At 39.9% G+C, this 14,574-nt stretch overlaps 1 protein-coding gene across 1 annotated transcript in view; it reads left to right on the top strand.

Moving 5' to 3' along the window:
• Window positions 1-14,574, top strand: part of AATF (apoptosis antagonizing transcription factor) — a 108,450-nt gene that overhangs the window by 26,268 nt on the left and 67,608 nt on the right. The window contains exon 5 of the mRNA XM_040244116.1: window positions 14,382-14,496. Within this exon, the coding sequence (XP_040100050.1) occupies window positions 14,382-14,496 (115 nt within the window). The remainder of the gene's footprint in view (window positions 1-14,381; window positions 14,497-14,574) is intronic.

Below are 14,574 nucleotides of genomic sequence, written 5' to 3'. Positions count from 1 at the left end.
TTGTTAATTGGCACTCTGCCCCATGCACTGTGTTGTTTTTTAAAACATTTGTTTATTTATGTGACTACACCAGGTCTTAGTTGTAACTTGCAGGCTCTAGTTCCCTGACCAGGGATTGAACCCGGGCCTCCTGCATTGGGAGCATGGAGTCTTAGCCCCTGGACCGCCAGAGAAGTCCCTATGAAGTTCTTTATCAATATCTCATTTAGTTCTCATTCTCATTTAGTTCTCTCTGCAGCCTGTGAAATATAACTGTGTTGTACAGAAAAAGAAATCAACTCTTTAAGAGGTTGGAGTGACCTGATCAAGGTCACACAGTCAGAGGCAAAGCCAGTAAGAGATGTGTTTTGCTTCGCAACCTCTGCTCTAGGCCATCACTGTGCACATAGTTTAATGCTAAACAGTGTTCCTCCCCCCACCCCCCTTTAAAAGAAACTATGAGGGAATAGATAAAGTGCCAAAGCTTAAAGGAATTAAGGCAGGAGAGATATGGAGATGAATTTGTAATAAGACAGAAGGCGTAGAGTGAGTAGTGAATGTAACCTTCAATTTTTCTGAAGATACTTTTTCAGTAGAGAGTTAGGAGGGCCCTTGGTTAATCATCTGATCCACTCCCTCCCCTTACACACGTAAGCTTTTTTTAAGTGATGAAGAAATAGACAAATGTGTTTTTCTTATTATATATGTGCTACATATTCATTATATAAAATTTAGAAAATGGTCAAGTGAAAGTAAGGAAATATTCTTCCTCGGTCTGAGCAGTAGAGTTCTGTACTTTTAAAATTTTGGTATATGGTATAAAGATTTTCTAATTTTCTTCCCCGCCGTGAGTGTATAGTTAGGACAGAAGTGGAACAGTGTTCTATATTCTGTTTTGCAGTCTATTTTATTCTACTTAACAGAGATCATGAGTATTTTTCCATGTCATTAAATATTGTTCTACAGCATTATTTTTAATGGCAGCATAGACTTTCCATCATGTGGGTAGTTTAACTAGTTCTTTATTGTTGGACATTTGGATTGTTTCCAGTTTTTCATCTTTATAAATAATGCAGTAAACATTATTGTTAGTAAATCTTTACTCACATCTGTGATTACTTTGTTTCATAAAATAAATTTCTAGATGTGGAATTAGTATGTGTTCCGAGGATATATACAGTCTTAAGGCATTTGATCTTTATGGCCAAGTTGCCCTCCAGAAAAGTTGAATCAGTTCCCATTCTCACCTTCTTTATATGAATGTCAGTTTCCCTTATCCTTATCAACATTGGGTATTACAGTGTTATTTTATCTTTATCACTTTGATAGGTGGAAAATGGTCTCTGCTTTTTTTAATTTACATTTTAAAAAATTTACAGTTCCCAGTGTTTAATGAGGGTAAATAGTTTTCTTTCATTCATTGGCCCTTGGTATTTCTTTTGTGAATCATGCAGGGAAACTCTTAACTTTATTTTATGTTTATATTGTTATTTGAAATTTTTTCTTATTTTTGGGGTTGTATTGGGTCTTCATTGCTGCACTCGGGCTTTCCTCACTTGCCGTGAGCAGGGGCTACTCTTTGTTATGATGCTCGGGCTTCTCATTGTGGTGCCATCTCTTGTTGGGAAGCACAGGCTCAGTAGTTGTGACCCATTGGCCAAGTTGTTGCTTGGCATGTGGGATGTTCCCCGACCAGGGATCAAACCTGGCTCCCCTGCATTGATGGGCAGATTTTTAACCACTGGACCATCTGGGAAAATTTTAAATTAGTTCTAAGGATGTGTGGTCTTCCTTGTCAGTCAAATATATGGCCACTTCTAATTTCTCCTGCTTTTATTTTAATCTGTTTCTTTTCATTCGATTATTTTGTTGATAGGAAGAATTATATCTACCTCAGAAGACCTCTTTGTATTCTTGAATTTATTTATTTAGTCTTTTTTTAAATTGTATTGTATTTTGATTGTGCTGCACTGCATGTGGAATCTTAGTTTCCCAACCAGGGATTGAGCCCACGTTGCCAGCAATGGAAGCATGGAGTCTTAACCACTGGACCGCCAGGGAAGTCCTTATTTCATTTTAATCAGTTTTTAAAGAAAATTATAGAAGTGAAGTTTGTTTGTAGTAAAAAAAAAAAACAACCAACCATTTTTTTTCAAACAGTGCTGATTATCCTTCCCCTTGTGACCTTACAGTTCTGAAATATGTAACAGAGACTGTGAAAGTCCTTTTTAGTGCTCTTCACAGAGAACTGTCTCTAGAAGTTTGGTGTATATCTTTCCACATATGTGTGTGTTTAGTTGCTCAGTTGTGTCCTACTCTTTGCGACCCCATGAACTGTAGCCAGACAGACTCCTCTGTCCATGGGGTTCTCCAGGCCAGAACACTGGAGTGGGCTGCCATTCCCTTCTCTAGGGGATCTTCCCAACCCAGGGATTGAACCTGGGTCTCCTTCATTGCAGGCGAATTCTTGAATGACCATCTGAGCCATCAGGGAAGCCCTATTCTTCTGGATACTTTATGTCAGTTTTAAATTTTTGTAAACTATAAATGAGATCATATGGATACATTGAACTAGAACCATCTTCTCATGTTGATAAATATGTCTTACCTGTTCTTTCTTTTAAAAAATGCTATCTTTATTTTCATTTTCTTTTTCCTAAAGTACTTCAAAGTAATCATCAGCATGTCATTTTGCTTCTAAACACTTCTGTAAATGGCTCTAAAAAAATAAGACCGTTTCTTACATAGCACTATCATCTCATCTAACCAAATCAATACTTTCTAGCAGTCCTAAATAATATGTCCACTTTGTGCTCAAATTACTTCAGTTATCCCTCAAAGTATTTATGGTTTAGTGTATTCAAACCAAATTCTATGTATACTTATCCTTTTCAGCAGCTACCCAGAAAGTTATCTGGGTAAACTAAATTGATTTAACCAATCCCCTGTAAATGGGCACTTAAGATGTTTGCCTGTTTTTACCTATTATAAACAGTGCTAACCAAATAGGAAAAGGAGTACTTCAAGGCTGTATATTATCACCCTGCTTGTTTAACTTATATGCAGAGTACATCATGAGAAACGCTGGGCTGGAAGAAGCACAAGCTGGAATCAAGATTGCCAGGAGAAATATCAATAACCTCAGATATGCAGATGACACCACCCTTATGGCAGAAAGTGAAGAGGAACTAAAAAGCCTCTTGATGAAAGTGAAATAGGAGAGTGAAAAAGTTGGCTTTAAGCTCAACATTCAGAAAACGAAGATCATGGCATCTGGTCCCATCACTTCCTGGTAAATAGATGGAGAAACAGTGTCAGACTTTATTTTTCTGGGCTCCAAAATCACTGCAGATGGTGAATGCAGCCATGAAATTAAAAAATGCTTACTCCTTGGAAGAAAAGTTATGACCAAGCTAGACAGCATGTTGAAAAGCAGAGACATTACTTTGCCAACAAAGGTCTGTCTAGCCAAGGCTATGGTTTTTCCTGTGGTCATATATGGATGTGAGAGTTGGACTGTGAAGAAAACTGAACACTGAAGAATTGATGCTTTTGAACTGTGGTGTTAGAGAAGACTCTTGAGAGTCCCTTGGACTGCAAGGAGATCCAACCAGTCCATTCTAAAGGAGATCAGTCCTGGGATTTCTTTGGAAGGACTGATGCTAAAGCCGAAACTCCAGTACTTTGGCCACCTCATGAGAAGAGCTGACTCATTGGAAAAGACTCTGATGCTGGGAGGGATTGGGGGCAGGAGGAGAAGGGGACGACAGAGGGTGAGATGGCTGGATGGCATCACCGACTCGATGGACATGAGTTTGGGTGAACTCCGGGAGTTGGTAATGGACAGGGAGGTGGTAATGGACAGAAGTGCACTGCAGTTCATGGGGTCGCAAAGAGTCGGACACGACTGAGCAACTGAACTGAACTGAAACAAATAACATTTTTGTACACATCTTTTTGCTTTCTTATCTGATTATTTCTCTAGGATTAATTTCTAGAAGTAGAATCATAGGGTCAGGAGGTGTGTGAGTGTACAACTTTGATACATTTTGCCAAGTTGCTTTCTGGATCTGTTGTGCTAATTAAACACTTATCTTGCAGACATCAAGCACTATCAGAAAACTATCACAATGTAATGTTTTCTTTTTAAGTGAGGCTGAGCAATTTTTTTTTAATGTATTTGGCCATTTGAATTTTGGAGACTGTTAATCCGTTTCTTAGCATCTTCCTTTTCAGGTTAAGCAAATATTCTTATATCTTGCCTTACAGGACCTGCTTTTCATCTGTATGATCTAGGAGGCCTTGTTTAGTTTCTCTACTTTGTTTTTTTCAACTGTGAGAATCAAATCTAGATACAATATTTTAACAGAAACTCACTAATTTTTTTTTTTAATTGTGCTGTGGTAACTGAGGAGGATAGTTAGTTATGTCATTTTTTTGGAATTGAAAATTTCCTGTCACTTTGTCTCCCAGTTGGTTTAGATACATAACCCATATGGGTACATTGATCTAGAAAATGAAAAATGTGCAGTTTCTTTTATTTATTTTATTGTTTGCAGTTTCTTTTTTAAAGCTTGTAGTAGTGTTCATTTCTTTTATCTGTATAATGGTGATATAATAATAGTGCCCACCTGAAAAGATTGTCATGAGGACTTAGATAAGTTAATACATGAAAAGTGCTCAGGTTATTGCCTGGTACTTGGTAGGTCCTTAATACGTGTTAGCTTTTAATTTTAATGGTGGTAATAGTTTTTTCCTAGGTTATAGCTCCATGGCCACAGTATTTGTTTCCCTCTTCATAAAAGGGTTATGTAAATAAATACTGGTACTATACTTATAGTCAGACTTCCCTGGTGGCTCAGATGGTAAAGCGTTTGCGTACAATGCAGGAGACTGGGGTTCAATCCCTGGATGGGGAAGATCCTCTGGAGAAGGAAATGGCAACTCGCTCCAGTACTCTTGCCTGGAAAATCGCATGGGAGGAGTCTGGTAGGCTGCAGTCCGTGGGGTTGCAGAGTCGGACATGGCTGAACAACTTCACTTCACTTCATACTTAATAGTCACTGAGATGACTTAGCACGCACACACACACACACTTGTAGTAAGTTCTTTGGAGATTTAAAGTGCACACACAAAGTACATGCCAGGAAAAATATTAAGACCTCATTTTTCTTCAGTTATTCATTCAATAACCTGGAGTCTGCCATTTGCCAGCACCCAGTTTGCCAAGGCTGAGCAGTTCAGTCTCTGCCTCAGGACATTCACAGCGAGGTGTGGGGATAGGTAAACTGCTGTTAAAGCATCATTTAAATGTTATTACATGAAAGCAACCTCTCAACGTGTTTCATTTTTAGGTTGATAAATAAACAATGCTTACCCTCACTAATATTAAAAGGGACTTAAATAACATAATCTTTTACTTTCTTGGGTTTTTTTAGTGATTGAATTTGGCTGTGCTGGGTTTTAGTTGCAGCCTGCAGGATCTTTAGTCGCAGCATGCAAACTCTTAGTTGTAGCACGTGGGAAGCTAGTTCCCTGGCCAGGGATCGAACCTCAACCCCTCGCATTGCAACCACAAAGTCTTAGCCACTAGACTACCAGGGAAGTCCCTGTCTTTTATATAAAAATAAAAGTCATCAGCCTTTTATTTCCTGGGCTTCAGTTTATTCAAGTGGCAATAATGACAGTTTCATGGGAGTGCATTGTAACATGCCTAACAAAAATTGCTAATTAGTTTCAGGTATGTAAGTTCTGAAATCTGACATGTTCAAATGAGGGAGAAGTTAAGTTCGATTACCTTCCTTCCATTGACAGAAGGGCGGTTTACTGAGGACACATAGTATTGAAAACAGCAAACAGGGAGTCCACATTTTGTCAGCATCCAGATTTGGAAATGGCAGTGTAGTTAGATGTTCTTTCATCTGATTTGGGCATCATTTCTCTGGAACTGAAATATTTGTAGAGGGCTTTTCATGGCCAAAATGGTGTGCTAGCTGCTAGGGTGACGGTATGCACCCTGTGTCTTAAGGAGCTTATAGCATACGCAGCACAATATGTGTTGTAGCAGTGATGTGAAGGATACTGGGAGAGAAAGGATTAACTGCATGGGAATCCCTGTCTCCAGACCCATTCGGTACAGAGACTTTGGGCACTTGGCTCAGGACATTTCACTACCTAAAAGGCTTTTTATTTAAAGGCTTTTTTAATATGAAAGGATCAAACTATTATGAAACAGAAGGTTACTTGCACTGTGGTCCTAATTTTATTTTTAATACATTTCTTTACTTCAGAGTTTACTTTAAACTTTAACTGTATTTTAAATCAGTAGTGTAATACGTGATATCAAAATATTCACAGTTCAAAAGTGTATCAGATAAAAAGGAAAATATCCACAGCTTCCCTGGGTGACTCCTATTAGACAGTTTATAAACAGTTCCTTGTAAATAAAACTTGGATTTTAAGTACCTCATGTTCTGAGCATTTCCCCTTTTCCGTTTAAAGGGGAAAAATAAATTTCCCTTTTCAGAGAAGTCCTCTGGAACAATGGAGGTTGTCTAGGAACAGTGAAATGGAAGGTAGCTAGTAGATTTCGGGAAGTCCATTGATCAGTCAGATTGCTGTGTCCTGTAGGGCTTTTTAAGGATTTATTGACACACTTCATCAAGGTATTTGAGAGAGCATTCAGGGAAACCTACGAAATTCTGCAATTCTTTTCCCTCCCTTATAAATTCATGCCTGGTCAGAAATTACAGCTTGAGTGGGATGTCCCTCCACAGAACTCAAACGCACACTATCTATCATGTTACTTAGGATGGCAGTAATGTAAAATGGGAAGGATTTTTTCCTTTTGGTTTCTTTCTGTGAAGGGGCTCACCCAGCATATTTTATCCTCTGTCTCTCCATCTCTCTCTTATTTCAACTTCCACTTACTCCCCAATTCCCCACATCATTCTCTTAAGAGAAAAAAAATAAATTTTGTCCACCGAGTCCTCTTTCTTATTTGATTTAAAAGGTCTTGCGTTGAATGTTTCTCACAAAAACACTTTGCATTCAGAATTAGCCCATCAAATCATTTCCGCCACAGACCCCTGCACAGGCTGTGTGCCTTCTGTTGTGGGGCCCCACGAGGTCAGAAAACCCAAGGCTGCCTTTGGTTTAGTTGTCATGATTTTAGAATATAAGTCCCCATGCCCTGCTTTGAAAAGTTATCCTGGTGGTGATTTTGTGCCATAAAAATAAAAGAAAAAAAATCCTACTTTTGGTTCACACAACCAACCAACACAGTGGGACAGAACTCCTTCTGCTATTCCAGTCAAAATGACGGTCCTCCTAAGAGCACAGTCATTTCTCTAAACCAGGGGGTATGTATGTGCCCGTTCCTAGCGACAGGAGACATGGGTTCAATCCCTGGGTCAGGAAGATCCCCTGGAAGAGGCAATGGCAACCCACTCCAGTATTCTTGCCTGGAGAATCCCATGGACAGAGGAGCCTGGCAGGCTACAGTCCACGAGGCTGCAGAGTTGGACTCGACTTAGCAACTAAACAAAAACAACCACGACACATCTATATGTGTGTACACCTACATGAATGTATAAAGATTCTACTTGGGCTCACGTTGGAAATGGTAGCGACTCATCCACATGGTGGGTGTTAAGGAATCTGTAACCTGCAGTGCTCTGTCTTAGTGGTAACGCCACCCTGCTTTTGGAATATAGAACAAGCCCAAACAGTAATACTGACAGAATTCGGAATTACGATACAGTGGAGCCTTCACGTAGTTCTTTGTTGAAGAAGTTAGGGCCTAAATGTTAAGGCTTATTGTTATTCCGAGTTGATAATCTCTGCCTTGCTTTAATAATTTTTCCTCATGCCTGGGTAGCCCGCGAGTTGCACAATAATCACTCACACAGCTTTGTAATCAATGCCCAAAGTAATAGGATTCCTCTGGCCACCGGCAATTAATAAATTTGTGTCTTTTTTAAAACACTAGCAAGTCGGGCCTGAAATACGACTGACTGGCTCTCCTCATTTGCATATTTATTGCAGTGGAAAAATTCTTACCAGATGATTGATGCCGGGCCTGCCTCTTGAATTCCAAGCAGCACGTTATTATGAAATGAAAAATGCCGGCCATACAGTTGATTAAAGTTGAAGACAGTGGAATCGGTGTTTTTTAAGATTGTGGGAGAATTAAAGGCATATTTTAATAGATGTTGACAAGAAGTGAACTAACAAAAGCAAAGCAAAGGATTTGCTTGAAAAGATTTAATCAAACGTCTTTCTGGGGGGATTAATTGCCGGGGATGACTAGTGCAAGTGGCAGGCTTGTGTGGATTTGAATGAAAAGTATTGTTCTCAGGCCAATACAGCATGTGTCATTTTGACCTATAGTTTAGCTGTAGTTCTAGAGTTACTTTGGAAGAAGTGGGGGGAAAACTGTTCTTGCAATCTGTATCTTCTAGCTTAATGTATATATCCGGGAATAAGAGGAATGTAGGCGTTTATATATACTCGCACATAAATAATTGTATGTTTGCATGTTTGCTTTAAAAACAATGGTGTGGATATTTAAAAACTGATAAGCTGAGCTTTATTTTACTTTATACATTTGCTGTCCCTGTTGCCCTCCATCTCCGCCCCAGAAGTTTTACTTACTGGTTTATAATCTAATTAACGAACTGTGTGCCCATGTCCAAACTTATTCTCTGCCTCCAGTTTTGTTTATGTTGAACAGCCTAGATGAATCAAGGAAAAAAATAAAGCTGTTAGGTGAAAATGGTTTTTAGATTGGTGACATTTTATATATAGAATGCTTGCGTATGGGCAGCATGTAAATGAATACTTAGTGTGGGAATGTATGAATACGAGTTGTCTTGGCACTGTAGATCACAGCAAGCAGAGCCCAAGATTTTCGCTGTGTGAAAGATGCCGATTTTGTGATAGTAATATACTTTCTATTTTATAGCATTTAAACATTTGCAGCATACCTTAATATATACAAGCATTTGTTATTTTTTGCCTTAGTTCTGCAAGATAACCAGGCAAAGGATTATCTGCATGGTGTAGATGAGATCATTGAGACTCGAAGAGATTAAATGGGGGGGTCCATTCAGTGGAAAATGACTAGTTAGGGATAGTTTCTGTTAAAATCCAGGGCTCCTAGACCTCAGTAAAATACTCTTTCCATTTTATTCTTCACTTGGGAAATTGTTTCTAAGGCTGGTGCCCGGGTGCTTAGATTGAGTCTTGGTAATAATGTCAGTCATGTGTCCTTCTTAATCTCCTCTTAAGGCAAAGGCCTCTGGAAATGGACCAGGTAGGACAAAATAAACATATATGTCCTTGGCAGTCTCCGTTTATTTTGTGGCCACGTGCCAGGAGGGAGAGAGAAGAAAGTATATGTGTATCTCTGCTGCTTTTCTTAGCTTTGAACTTTGGCAGAGAAACTAGAGGTGAATTAGAAAGTGTTGATTCCATTCCCTCGATCATTCATAGGGCTGAACAAACGGAATTCAACTTTGTATGAGTGATAGAGTTCTTTGGTTTGGTTCATTTTTGTCTGGGGCTGGGAAGAACTCACTGTGGGACCTGAGCCTTCAGGAGAGTGTCTTTCCTCACCCTGGTCAACTGTGGCTTCGAGGGGGCCTGCCGCGTCCAGCAGAGGATTGCTCATTGTTTCTTCAGGTTTTACATAAAACTTCACTGGAAGGAAATGTGACCGTAATACTGCAAAGAAATGAGAATTGGGTTCTGGCTTCTAAATCTCTTTACAGGAGGCTGTCCATGTATTGACCACTGATGATTTGACTTTGATAAACTTTTTTTTGGAGGGGGGGGCGGTGGTGGTGGTTAGAAGCACAGAATTACAGATTTCATCGCTGGTAGGTCTCCTGACACTTTGATGCATGGTGTTGCTATCCCTGAATGGAGCTTAAGTACTTCAGGGCTACTTTCTGACTGGGTGAAGGGGTGTATAAAATGACGACGTATGAGAGAGTATTAACAGAAAGGCACACTTTGATTTACTGATATTGGCTCTCTGCCTTCTCGTTGGATTGATATGCTGTCTAATATATCTGCAATGGATTTTTTTAAACTGACTTGAACAAAATAAAAGGGCTTGTATAGCTACTTGAAAGTGGCCCTTAAAAGTAGTAGTCTCTGTGTTGGATGTTTTCACAATTCTTGGTTATGTTACATGTGAGAGTCAAATTATGACTTGCTTGTTGGGGGCAAGCAGCCGTAAACGTTATGGACTGCTTTGCAGCTGCTTCTCTGCATGGTTCTTGATCTCCTATTTTAGATCATGGACACGTGGTAACCTGGAGGAAGTAAGGGACAGGTACTTGTTTTTCCTGTTCTTATAATTATTTTTTATTGTGGCAAAAAGATACATAGCATGAAAATTACCATTCTAAGTGTACAGTGCAATAGTGTTAAGTATATTTACATTGTTGTACATCCAATCACCAGAACTTTTTGATTTTGTGAAATTAAGACCCTGTACCCAGTAAACACCAATTCTTCATTTCTCTCTCCCCCCAACCCTTGACATGCACCATTCTCCTCTCTGTTTTTATGAATTAGACTACTCTAGATACTCTAGATAAGTGGGATGATACAATATTTGTCCTTCTGTGACTGACTTATTTCACTTCGCACAGTATCCTCAAGGCTCATCCATGTTGTGGCATGTGACAGAATTCCCCTCCTTTTTAAGGCTGAATAACATTCCGTTGTTCTTTCAGACTAGGCCCTCTGTGTAGAGATAGACTGGGGAGGTAGAGATATTATTACTTCAGCCTTAGGAGTTAGTTAAGTATTTCTAAAAATTGTGGTAAAATATATATGGCATAAAATTGACTGTTTTTAACCATTTTAAAGAGTACAGCTCAGTCGCCAGTGCATTCACCTTGTCCTGCCACCATCATCACTACTGTCCATTCCGGAACCTTTTTTATCATCTCAAGCTCTCAAGCTGAAACTTTGTACGCATTAAACAGTGAGCCCCCATCCCCGCCTCTCCCCAGCCACTCTTCTGTTTTTTGTCTGTGAGTGTGCCTGTAGTTTTACATTCCTCCTATAAGCTTAATCACACAATATATGTTCGTTTGCAACTGGCTTATTTTGCATAGCCTAATATTTTCAAGATTTAGTTTGGGAATTTTGAGGACCACTTTGCAGATGCAAAATTGATTTGTGGTTTCACTTTGGAGAACATGGGCTATCTTAACAAATAGCTGTTTCTAGAAAAGGAGGAAAAACAGTGGTTCATACTTGCATAGAATTGGGATGAGATGAGATTTCTGTTTTCATGGGCTTCCTTACAAGTGTTAGTGTCTCTCCTATTTTCTTAAGTTTCTTGCTGTAATATACTTTCAGAACCTTAGCTGTTATGGGCTCTCTGTTTATAATTCTCAGCTGTTTTCATAGGTGCTCACTGTCGGTAACATAGTGTTTGTAGTTGCCATTTTTATTCTTTGCTTTCCTCACTATTGTAATTATTTTCTGTACATACACACACACACACACTTTTGCATTATTCCAGTTACACGCTTACCTTGTGCACGTGTGCTACATTGCTTCAGTCGTGTTCGACTCTTTGAGGCCCCATGGACTGTAGCTGCCAGGCTCCACTGTCCATGGGATCCTCTGGGCAAGAATGCTGGAGTGGGTTGCCATTTCCTTCTCCAGGGAAAGCTTCCTGATCCAGGGATAGAACTGGTATCTCCTGCATTGAAGGCAGATTCTTTACTGGCTGAGCCGTCTGGGAAGTTACATGCTTAGCACATTTAGACTTTAAAGTAATTCTTGTCTTTGAAATTGTTACGTCTAGGACTTCTCTGGTGATCCAGTGGTTAAGACTCTGTCCTTCCAATGCAGAGGGTGCAGGTTTGATGCCTGCTCAGGGAACTCAGATCATGCATGCTGTGTGATGTGACCTAAAAAAGAAAAAATTGTTATGTCTTTATCCTTTTTTTTCTTCTTGACTACTTCTCATCTATTTATACTTAATCCGTTTCCCCAAAACTATCAGAGGAATAATTCTGTATTATTTTTTCTTCTTGAGAATAATTTTTTATCATTATATTCGGTGGAAAGTTTTGTTAAGATTCAGAGCAACGGGTTGAGAATCTTGGATTGGAACAAAAGGCATTTTGGATTTCTTCAGAGATTGCAGGTCCTCCCAAGTGATATGGATACGTACTGATTATAAAAGGATTAGAATGTGGAATTTATAAATGATAAATGATCAAGGATCTTATGCTACTTATAAACAGGGAAGTTGTATTTATATAGTCTTATATGCAGGTTATTGGAGGAATGCAAAGTAGCTGTTAGGTCACTGAGTTCCTTCTGACCAATCCAGGGGGGCTTTCTCAGGTAAGCTCTTAGCCTTACAGTGAAATGGGATGCTACAGCATGATCTGTTTGGAGAACTGGTCTGAGTCATGTGTTGGTGTCCCAGTGATAAAGTAGGTTGGGATGCAAAATAGTGAGGAAGTTACTCAGGCTGGACAAAGTAGAAGCAGAAGAGTTAGAATCAAATTTATAAAAATCAGATAAACGGAAGTTTGTGTGAGCTGGTTAGTCTGGAAGGTGAAACAGAAATGAATGTGCTGCTGCTGCTGCTTAGTCGCTTCAGTCGTCTCCTACTCTATGGACCCTGCGAACTGCAGCCCGCCAGGCTCCTCTGTCCATGGGATTCTGCAGGCAAGAATACTAGAGTGGGTTGCCATGCCCTCCTCCAGGGGAGCTTCCTGACCCAGGGATCGAACCCGGGTCTCCTGCATTGCAGGCACATTCTTTACCGATGAGCCACAAAATGAATGAATGAAATGAAGCCCGAGAAATGAATGTAGGGTCTGCTAAGTGAGAGTCAGGACGCTTGAAAGAAGGTTACGTTTCCTTAAGGGAAAGAGGGAAGGACTGATAGAAGCACAGCCAGAAACAAATGGACAACTCTTAGTGATAATATGTGTGGAAAACACAGGGTTTAGCCACTGATCAAATATACTGAATACTGGCACCAAAATGTCAGTGATCGCCTATGAAAATTAAACAGAAACGAGAGAAGCAGAGAAAGGAGAAGTATTGGATTGGAAGAAAAGACTTTTGTTTCTGACATGGTATGTTTGAGGGAGTGATGGAGCATCCAAGTGGAGATTTTCTTAGTTGCTGGAAATGTGAGAGTTTGATTATAAAGAGATGTCTGGGTGCTATCAAAACATAACTAGTAATTATCAGTGTCTAGTTAGCCCCTTTAGTAGGATTAGTAGGATTATGCTGATAAGGAAGGTAAGAGTTTCTTTCTCAGAGAGCCAGTTTTTATTCTGAATGCTCTTGGTCATAGACGTTACACTTGATCCCGACCAGCTTTATTACGAACACATCCTGTTGGTTGTGAGGAGAACAGGGTGAGAACATGCACCTGATGAGCAGATTTCCAACAGACAGTTCAGTACACTGGATGCCCCAGAGCCTGGGGTTCCACATCCCTGCATCCAGCCAACTTTGAACCAACAATATTTGGAAAGAAAAAAAAATATCAGAAAGTTCCAAAAATTTGCAGTACTCTGACAACCATTTCCACAGTATTTGTATTATATTCATAACAATTTATGTAGCATTTACATTATACTAGTTGTTATAAGTAATCTAGAGATGATTTGAAGTATGTGTGAGGATATGGGTTATATGCAAATTAGGCCCTTTGATATAAGTAAGGGACTTGAGCATCTGTGGATTTTTGCTACCCAGGGGGAGAGGCCCTGGAACCAATCTCGTGAGGATACAGAGCGATGACTGTATTGTGAACAGGAAGTCATTAACTTGGGTGTGTGTTTGTGAACAGAAACTTTCCATAAGGGTAAACGCTGAGAGATCGAATGAATGAGGTGGCAGCTCACACCAGAGGCAGAGAAGATCTCTCAGGGAAGGGAGGTGGTGGTGATAGGAATCCTAGGAGTAAGTTGTGCTTCTGGGGGGAAAAGAGAAGGTATTGCTTAAGGAACCAGTTGATACAGGGATAATCCAAGGGGCAACCTGTGGAAAGATAACTGAGAGGGCAACACCAGAGGAAGAAAATGATTGCTTATGATGACAGACAAGGAAGGGTTTTGGCAAACTTAGTAAATTTAAGAACTCAGAATTTATTGCAGATGTTTTAAGTTTCTTACACATGTTTCCTTGCTTGTTCTCCACAAGGACTCTAGGAGGTAGGCACTGTTATAATTTCCTTTCAGAAATTCTGTATATTCAGAGAGTTCTTAGGCTCGGCCAGTTCTGGACACCCACCCTGGCCCCAGCCAGTACTACTCAGGAGGCAGGCGTCAGAGGCATCCCCTGCTTTGGAGCGCTGTTGGTAATTAACTGTTCCTTTTCTCTGCTTTATTTCCCAGGTCACAAGGCACTTAAAGCACTGTTGAGGGCATTGGTGGATCTCCAAGAGGAGTTGCTTTTCCAGTACCCAGACACGAGGTATCTCGTAGATGGGACAAAACCCAAAGCAGAAAGGTAAGGAGGAATGGAACTATGGAATCGCTGTCTTTTCATCTGAATATTTTCCCACTGTTTATAAAGTCAGGTCCTTCC

Source organism: Oryx dammah, unplaced genomic scaffold (genome assembly GCF_014754425.2).
Source record: "Oryx dammah isolate SB20612 unplaced genomic scaffold, SCBI_Odam_1.1 HiC_scaffold_8, whole genome shotgun sequence".
Classification (NCBI taxonomy): Eukaryota; Metazoa; Chordata; class Mammalia; order Artiodactyla; family Bovidae; genus Oryx; species Oryx dammah.
This window is presented reverse-complemented; position numbering and strand designations above follow the sequence as displayed.